This window comes from Aplysia californica, unplaced genomic scaffold (assembly GCF_000002075.1).
Source record: "Aplysia californica isolate F4 #8 unplaced genomic scaffold, AplCal3.0 scaffold00055, whole genome shotgun sequence".
Taxonomy (NCBI): Eukaryota; Metazoa; Mollusca; class Gastropoda; order Aplysiida; family Aplysiidae; genus Aplysia; species Aplysia californica.
Window position 1 is genome coordinate 2,011,006 of NW_004797325.1, and position 10,108 is coordinate 2,021,113.

The 10,108-nt window shown below is 41.2% G+C and overlaps 1 protein-coding gene across 1 annotated transcript in view; it reads left to right on the forward strand.

Annotated features, from left to right (window-relative positions):
• The window catches only part of LOC101852905 (TATA element modulatory factor), a gene marked incomplete in the record, with an annotated part of 51,405 nt that extends 43,985 nt beyond the window's left edge, over positions 1–7,420 (forward strand). Inside the window, 3 exon segments of the mRNA XM_013079549.2 lie at positions 146–271; positions 1,473–1,583; positions 2,653–7,420. Coding sequence (XP_012935003.1) covers positions 146–271; positions 1,473–1,583; positions 2,653–2,676 — 261 coding nt within the window.
• Between the last annotated feature and the right edge of the window lie 2,688 nt (positions 7,421–10,108).

A 10,108-nucleotide genomic window follows, 5' to 3' on the forward strand; every position in this document is an offset into this window, starting at 1 on the left:
TTCCCTACGTTTTCACAGATTTCTCTCACACATCTACTGATAAATACCCCAGTTCCTCTCCCCACCCCTACACAATCACCGCCATTAACGCACAGCACACAGATCTGTCTAATGCTTCCACTGTTTCTGCTTCTGAATCTTTCAGTCGGAGATCCAGCAGCTAGAGCGTACCCGTGAGTCAATGGCTCGTGAACTCGTTGACCTCAGCAACCAGAATGAGGAGCTGAAGGAGAAAAAAGCAGAGCATGAAAAACTCCAGACAGAGTTCCAGGTCAGTAATGATTGGCCGACATTTATGACCTCTGGCACAAGCTATCAAAGTCTGGGGACATACTTTTTACAGGCAAAGAAAAAAAAAACTGACATTATTTTTAATACAAACAGACAAAAGTGAACAAGCTATAGTACTGTTTGTGTGCTGTCTACACAAAATGGTCTTCTAATGGTGTCAGATCGGGGAAATCTTTTAAGATTTTTCTCAGTTGTCAGGTTTTGGTTGGAGACCTTTGTGATCACAGTGCTGTGGTGAATGTGTTCCCTGCAAACAAACAGTATCACAGCCTGTTAGGTGGGCACATTGTTGCTGTTATTCACATTCTGTATGATAAGGTGTTCTTTGAAAAGTAAGGGAAAGTGTCTATCCTAGGGATTCAAAGTTCTGTTGTACAGAGCAGAGAGTTCAACTCAGAACTTTTAATTTTCCAATCCAACACCTAACTACTGTCAAACTTTAGTAAGACGACCACCCATGGCCAAGGAGAAAAGTGGTTGTCTAAGACAGGTGGACATCTTCAACAGTGTCATTTTTAACTCACTTAGTCTTAGTGACTTGAGCCTGAGCTATTTTTCACCCAACAACCATTGCAGCCTCACACTTTTGGGGTATATTGAAGCGTTGACCTCAAAAAGACTGTGAAAGCTATCATAATAAAACAAATGCAGCAGGAGAAAGAAAGAAATGCTTTCAAAGAAAAAGAAAACTGCGTCTAATTTGTCCAAGCAGTTTTTATTTTATCATTATTTTGGAATGGGGATTACGGAATTTCTTTTGCGCTTAATTTACAATAAAATCATCTGTCGAAATGCAGGGATGACTGACTTAGTCCATTACAAGTCAGAGCGTATCGTCTATAACTTCACCAAATTTATGACGAAACAAAACAAGTGGGTCAACTGTTGGTTCTCCGTTTCCTGTGATTTGTAACCGAAAAACACTGGAAATATCGATCGATAAAGCGCGTACGGTAAATGCACAGGATTAGACCACCAGGCCAGCGGAGCGTCCCGTAAATACACGGGAATAGGCTTAAGTGAGATCATTTTTTTATTAAAAGGGGAAATGGAAAGTGGCCATTTGTACAGGGGATTGCTTTATACAGATGGCCATTAGAGTTGGTTTGACTGTACTCCTGTAGAATGTATCTCTTTTTGCGGCTTTGTCACATGTAAGTGTTTGTGTGTGTGTTCCCCAGGAGCTGAGTGGCCGCTACAGCGCCCTGCTTCAGATGTACGGAGAGAAGGAGGAGCAGGTACAGGAGCTGAGGCTGGATCTACAGGACGTGAAGGAGATGTACAAAACACAGGTGGGCAGGGCCTAGTTGTCTGTGGGCGGGGCTATTTGTTCGTGGGTAGGGCCACATCATCTGGGGGTGGAGTTAGTTGTTTGTGGGTAGGGCCACATCTTCTGGGGGTGGAGCTAGTTGTTTGTGGGTAGGGCCACATCATCTGTGGGTGAGATGGACATGTGGGAGCTCTTTGTTTGTGGACTTGTTAGTTTAATAGTCTGAGAAGTACCTTGTATGGATGGGAAAGTCATCAGAGGGAGGAGCTAGTTGTCTGAGGACTGAAATCTAAGAGCTGGGATAGTTGTCTTTGGGTGGAGCTTGTTTTCTGCAAGTTGGATAGTCGTCTGTAGATGGGGATAGATGTCTTTGAGTGGTCCGATCATGCGTGGCAGGATAATTGGTGAGATTTACTGATGCAGTGACAAGGCTAGTCAGCTGGAAGGGGAAGAAGGTGATCTCTAAATGGAGCCGGTGGTGTATGGGCAGGACGAGTGATACATGGGTAGATCTGGTTATCTGGGATGGGCTTGTGGTCTGTTGGTTTTGCTGGTGCTGCACAGGCTGGGCGAGCAATTTGTAATCTTTAGGTGGAACCAGTGGTTCTGTGATGGGGTCTGTGGTGTAATGATTAGGCCCTTCACTGTTATTTGCAGATGTGAGTTTTATTCCATTTTGGGAAGTCTGTTTTATCAAGTGTCTCTTTTTTTCTAACGAGACATTGTCTCTCATTCAACCCTGGTTGGCCCTGACCAGCAGAGCTGAAGCAACCTGTCTTCTTATCGATCTGCAATTATGTCAGAGGGGACAGCGTAAAATATTTCCAGTCACCAGTGGTCCATGGGACAGCTCAGTGACAGTGATGTGTGGGCAGGGTTATTGAGGTATGCACAACACTATTGTTAGAGTGGGGCTAGTGATATAGGGATGGGACAAGTAACTTATGGTTTGTGGGTGGAGCCAGTGATGTATAGGTGGTTGTGGAGGTGTTAGTTGTCTTTAGATCATGCAGGGCATGTAAGCTGCTATGTTTTTCACTTGTCAACTGGCTCAAAACTCTCCTCACTAACAAATACTTCCTCCTTTCCAGATTGACACACTGCTGGCCAAATGAGAATGTCACCAACACTTGACACCCGTGATGCATAGAACACACAAACAGCTTCCATCAGGCTGATGATGACCAGGGGGTCTCATCTTGCTTCATCCGTCACCTCGCAACAGTCATTGATCTCACAGGCCACATCAGATCACAGACACAGAAACTTTAGTTTTGGAAGTCTACTTCCAGCGAGGCCATAGTTGGTGTAAAAGAACATGCCTAACTAAGCGAGCTCCTGTTGTCCTGCAAAGAAAGCCAGAAGAAAGTTTATATTGTTGGGTCAACAGTCAAAGGTCACTGGCAAGTGCTGGCAAGCACATCAGTGGTCTGTGGTCAGATGTTACAGTTTACATTGAGGTTTATATGAGCTTGTGAATGGAAACTGTTTTCTGGCTAAGCTTGATGATGCACTTTGTAACATATGTGCTGTGATCTTTGCTCACATACACCCCCCCCCCCCTTATTTTGTGACCTTTGACCAGTGACCAACCTGTTTTCTGGGCTGTTTGCTGTGACCTTATTTATTGTGACAACTCTGGGTCTGAGCGCTGAGGATGTGTCGGTGGAGATTTTGTGTGTGATAGGTACCCAAGAGTTAAATGTGATACCACAGGCCTACAGTGTAATTGGCCATTCTAGTTGTGACATAATTATTGCACAGGTCAATGGAATTCTTCTGCCAATTGTTCGAGTGAAACATGTAGAGACTGAACTTACTGGGACCAGATGTTTGTGATATCAAAATCCTTATTGAACAATTCCAGGACAAAGCGCCTCATTGTTGGTGGGTGGTCTGGCCCGGTGTATGAGTTGTAAACTGTGCTTGTCATCTGCCACATGTGGTCAGGGAAGTACTGACCAGCTCACTTCCCTGGATACATTCATGAGAGGAGGAGTCTTACTTCATTTTATATAGAAATAAGTAGTTAGATTAAATATTTTAAAGATGTTTTCTTTTCTTCTCCGGTTGCCTGATCTGCATATTGGTGTTTACGCAATGCTTGTTGTGCTGTGCTAGACTTGAGGATGGTGTTTTAGGAGTGATGTGCGTGTTGTGTTTTGTAAGTGTTGTCTACAGAATGACTCCACTTCAGAGGTACCGTAGAGCCAAGCAGTGTCTGTGGTGACATGAAATATTATGTGTGAAGAGATGTGTGATTGCTGGCTCAAACCTCTTTGAGTCTTTGTATCATAATCCCTTGAGAGAATTCCAAGGGCCTGATACTACCATCAAGGTTAGCATTGAGTGGTTTCAGAAATCAGTATGGTGTGTGTCTCATCACTCGGTTGTGACTCAGTTCTACTCGCATGTATCACCAAGTCTGTCCCCGTCGTTTTTAAGCAAGAAAAATTTTGAAATTATGCAAACAGCCCAAAAATGTAAAATTATGCGATTCTGTTCATTTTAACAAAGAATGATAAAGGAAAATAATCAGAAATTATGCAAAAAATGATCAAATTTTGCTAAATTATGCGGGGTGCATAAAACCACAGGGACAGCCAAGTGGGTGATTAGAGATCTTAATTTTTTCTTTTTCTATTTTTGTTTCTTTTTGTCTGTTTTGCTTTGTCCATTGTTGTGTTGGTTAGTTGGGATGTTATTTTACTTCACTTTCTGTTGGCACTGACTTACCTAGGTTTTCACAGGATTGTGTTTACAACAAGTTTTGTATTGATAGTTCTTTTTGTTGCAGACCAAGTGTTCTTGTTGACACAAAATAAAGAATAGGCCTACAGATTTTGCCAATCAAATCCTATGACATGGCTGCCTACTGTATTCTTAGAATAGCAAGTGACACTTAAACATTGTGACAACTGGTGTTTGGGACAATATTATATATATGCTTATGGCTTGGCTAATACCAAGTAGACTTACTTTAAACTCTCCAATGCTGTAAGGATGTTATTGTATTTTGTGGAAGTTCGACTTGGAAGAGACTCAAAATCTGTGACTTGGTTTTATCTCAAATTTAACTGAGCTTTTTAAAAATAAACAATAGTTAGGCTGCCACATTCAGTATTAATTGTTGTACTAATGATAGCATGGGATAGGGTTCATAACGGTAACACAGTCATCAACTGGAAGCAGCCCCCATGTGATATTTTGGCAAACCTTTATAAAATGTTATGGAAGTGATGACAATTTAGCTTTAGAATTTGATCACTCTATGCGAGGGGAGGGAATGAGGGGTGTATCCTACCCCTGAAAACGGCTAACAAACATCATCATTATCAATTTAATAGATTTTCAATAATCTTGCCTAATCTACTCAGATATATCGTCATCATCATGTTCATCACAATTCTTGACACATATTTCAGTGGTAAACGTAACTAACTTCTGACATCCATAAAAGTAGGACATGGGACCAAACAAACAAAAATGAAGGTCATGAAGGTCGACTTGGCAGAGTTATTTCTCAGTGCCGTCTGTTTGAAGCAGAAATGAGATAACGACAGGCACTTGTACTGTTTACATATTCAATGTGTTTTGTCCCCAGTGGGCAGATCAGATTGTTAGTCTTTACTTCTGCTCACAGGGGAAAGGCTTATGACACTTATGTATGGCAAGATGCCTGTTGGAATGTGCCTTATGATATGGCGGTCATTGAGGTGTACTATGTAGCACGGTACTCACTGGGGTACACTATGATTTGAAGCACTTGCCAGGTGTATGCCATAAAGCTTTGAACTGCCTAAAGTATACGATGACATCCATAAAATATGAAGTGCTTGTTGATGTCAGTCATTGACTTGTATGACAAAACACTCACTGGAGTGTGCCATATGGCGCTGGAGCTCACAAGGGTGTATTGTTTAGCATCAGGTTTGCTGGGGTATGCCATATTGCAAGGATTTCTTTACTCTGCATCAGTTAAAAAGATAATTAAAGGTAAAAAAGAATTAAAGGACTTTGGTCGTTGTCTCATGGGTTGTAGTTGTTCTTGTCATCTTGTAATTTATTTATTCTGTGCAATGGTACAAGGGTTGGTGGTTGGTAGATGTGTCATCTGAACTTGGTACCACTAGATATGAGTGGATATCCGTTGTGTGTGATTTAAGCCTTTTATGAAGAAACTGAGACACATTCCTTGTACATGCACATGTAGTTGGATGTATGTGTTTGACGAAATAGTCCACCTTGTTGTTGCCCAGAACCAAGTGTAGTTTGATGTCACTGTAATTTATGTAACTTCATGCAATAATTTGAGTCCACGCGGAGTAATTTCTGTGACTGTCAAGGTGTTTCATACCGTCCTTGCCATGAATACACAGTAGGTAGCATTTTCCCCACATACATTCACACATCTCATTACACAATAGTGTGTGAGGGAGATAAGACTGAGATCCGTGCTCATGTTGTGATGTATCCAGTGACTTGTGAACAGTGTGATTGTAGGCTACTTTTGTTTTTTCTGTGCGTTTATCAAGGTTGAATCTTTCCTCATACTGACCATGCTGGTCACATACATTGTATAAGGCTCTCTGTGATAGCTACACATGTCAGTTATATTATGTCTGTGAAGTACTGAGATATCTACCCTCCTCTCTCTCCAACCTCTCCCTCTCTACTCCTCTCCCATGCCGCATTGTGTGGATCAGGGGATGTTCTCTGGTAGGTGCAGGGTCATTGTTATGTTTCTTTGCTTCTCAGTCATTGATTGAAGGTGATGCTCATGTCTCTTGTTCTCACAGAACGTCACAAGTTAAGCCCATTCCCTTTGCTTCTTACACTTCCAGTACCGGTACATGATTCGATTCAAGTCCATGGGCTTCTCCAACAGTTACAAGGTGTACATGCTTTTATGTCTCTTTGCTTCTCTGCCTCCACTTCTTGATTATGTCCCTTTGATTCTCAGTCTCTACTATTGTGAGTAATGGCTCTCATTACATCATGCTGCACATCAATGTGACACTCACTCAAGGATTCCTAAAGGTGTATTATATACTGGTTCTAAGTTGTGGGTTTTTATTTTAGTGGATAAATGTCTATTACAATACACCTCCAGGTATTGCTGTTATGTGTATGTTTCGAGGACAACAAATTCTTGACCGCTGTGAGTGCATGTGTACATGTGTGTATGTAGGTGAATTTTTGGGATCATTTCAGTTTTAATACTATTCAATATTATTATATTCATATTTTCTGTATAATGTCATTTTAGCAAGTGTACTGTTTGACTCCTGTTTCGGAATTTCTTGTTCCTGTTCCATACACAGTTTGTTTTTCTAAAAAGTTGGTTTAGATGCATGTGTGTATGTATCAGTGTGTGCACTTGTATGTGTGCTTTTGTGTGTGTGTGTGTGTGTGTGTGTGTGTGTGTGTGTGTGTGTGTGTGTGTGTGTGCATGTTCGTGAGAGCATGTAGGCACACTTATGCGTGAGTGTATGCATGTGTGAGCATACCGGCCTATATCATGACGCACACAGGTATAGGATTGTTATGGCGTAGAGTATCAGGACTTTCAGTGAGAAATCTGAGGTTTATGTCTGTCAACAGAATTACTACAGCTATTATTTATGCACGTGTATATAAGAGTGAACATGTATTTATTGAGGTCATTTCTGAGACCTCAATGCCCTGTGACATGATTCATGGTCTTTCAAATGTTGTACATGATGTATTTGGGCTGAACTGAAGATGTATACTCATCATATAATTTCCTACGTGGACTTTTTTAAAACTTGCTACTGTGGGATTTCCATCATGAGGGCGACGCTTTTTTGTTATCTAAATAAAATCTAAAAACTGAGACTTCTGTGTGCTGTGATGATAAATATGGACTAGTATTTGATGAGACAATTGTGGGTGTTTTTTTTAAAGTCAAGAATTGTCAGTTTTCTTGAGCCAGGCATAGGTGTAGAAGAGGAAGAGAGAGTAGGTGGGTGGCGGGTGCTCTGATGTTTGCTTTTTCTTTCTATCGTCCTTATCTCCCCTTCTTCTTTTTTATGTTTGTTATTCTCTTGTAACACCTCTAATCTTCTGGCACTCATATGACCTTTCGCAGTTGCGAGCGCCGTAAAACCTCTCTAAAACAAAACAAGGAGGGAGAGAGTGAGAAAGAAAGAGAAAGGGAGAGAGTGAGAAAGAAAGAGAAAGGGAGAGAGTGAGAAAGAAAGAGAAAGGGAGAGAGTGAGAAAGAAAGAGAAAGGGAGAGAGTGACAAAAAAAGAGGGAGAGAGTGAGAGAAATATAGGTGTTATGCTAGGGGTTAAACATGCTTTTCAACTTTCAACACACAGAGGACCTCTCTACTAGGATGTATTAAAGAACTAATCAATATACGGTCAAACTTTGTTGTACCACTCGACATTGTATTGCCCAACCCGCTTACTGCCAGGTTTTTGCCAAAGTACGAAAAGAATCCCCTATATAAATATAGTATTTGCTCCTTTACACCGCCATCCACCAACTGTCTCAGTACTCTCAGTTGTACGGTCCTTATTCGACTACTGTAAATGTAAATTTACCCCCTTGTACCACCAGCGAACTGGCCGCCAGAACTACAAAGTAAGCTACACACGGCGCACAGCACATCCACTTAAGTCGCTTGGCAAAAGGCTATCTCAGTCTCTCAGCTCTGCAAGCTAGGCCTAGGCCTAGATCAAAATCAAAAGCTTTTCCCCGATTTGCTCCATCCCATCCTTGTCTTGTAAATCTCTGGCAATACGGATAGATCTCCAGTCATGTAGTATTTCACAAGTGAACACAATACAATGAGCACTGATTATGAAAATGTCATTATCTTTAGGCCTTGGTCAATATTCAAAAACAAAAATTGGAATTAAATTTTTATGTCGCTGAAGAAACTTGAAAGGAATCCCGTCTCAGCCCAAAATAACTTACAGGCTGTCCAATGCCCTTGGGGCTTTTATTTGGTGAGGACTCGCGTTTAAATCCAAGTGAAGGATCAAAGAGAGATAACTCATTATTTCATGTAGTGATTGGATAACAAGTTCCTTTGATACTGGGCAGTCGGCACTTCATGTATTTGACTCTTTATCTCCCTGGGGAGTAAACCCATGAGGCCGGGGCCCTATTTTAATACGAAATCTAAAATTGACATATTTGTCACTACACATCTAATGAATAATATACTGGTAAAAGAGACTCATTTGCGGCAATTGCAGAAAAGCAATTTGATGTTGAAGTCTGCGTAAAGGAATGCACCCAAATCGCTGTCAGCGGCTCACCGGCACAGCAGTTTTGACCGCAAACCACAGGGAACGCCGTGCGGAAATAAAAGAGTTACCATTAGACATGATAACCTCGTTGTACTGCCAACTTCATCATGCTCATCCCAAGGTAGGTGGAATAACGAGGTTTGACTGTTTGCTCTGGGAGAATGGCTTCAGTTGTAAGAAGAAAAAAAAACTACAAAAATCTCAAAGTAAAAGCTGCATCAAACTAGCACTAGAGACAAAGTAGAGGACACACCGATACATGCACACAGGCCCAGAGGCGACAGATTTAGCCATGGCTTGATCCTGTCCCCTCCGGACCTGCAGATTTAATGTTGTTTCAAAAGAGCACATGGTAATGCTACCATCAACACTACACTTGCAAAGACACGTTCTGTAGAAACGTAAGTAAAAAGGTTAATATTATGATGGACTTTTTAAAAATAGGAAGAGAACATTTTTCTATACTGTATTGTACATAAAGAATATATCTGTACTGTAAAAAATTATCATTAAGGACTGTACATTTTATGACATAAAAAGAAATAATGAAAGCAGAGCCTGATAATGTGAATGTCAGAAGGATACACAGAGGCCACAGGCTGCAAGACTGTGAACCTGCTTGACCACTGAATGTATCACTCACACATAAACACACACAGAGAGACACACAGAGAGACACACAGACACACACACATACAGCTAGACATCTTATTTGGTCATTCTGTCTGCTTTCAGCAGGAATTATGAGGACAAAGATGAGCATTAACAAACATCCTCACACTTATATATAGACTCTCATGTTGACCAAAACATACTTTCACTCTCACATCAAGACAAATATTATCCTCAATTGAATAAGACATGCAATCACATTCTCATACACTCTCAAAGACACACACTCGCCCTCAGACAACACTAATGTTCACAAAAACACACTCATTCATTTACACTCACACATACACACACAAACACAAAAGCACAATTTCATCCTATCACAACCAACTGTCACCAACACAACCAAAGGACACAACGCTCCTTACAAAGAGCGAGGGGAAAAAAAAAATCCAAATCGGAACGAAACAATTATATAGCCTCTGCAGCTTAGACTTAGAGAAACATTCGTCAGTCTGACCTGTGACAGAGGACAAACAGACCAAATAGCAAGGGTCTCACTACCCAGTGGCAAGCGGCATTGCAAAACTTGACCAGTGACATATGCTCCACTAACCAGTGACACCAGCAAAAACCAAATTTGGGAT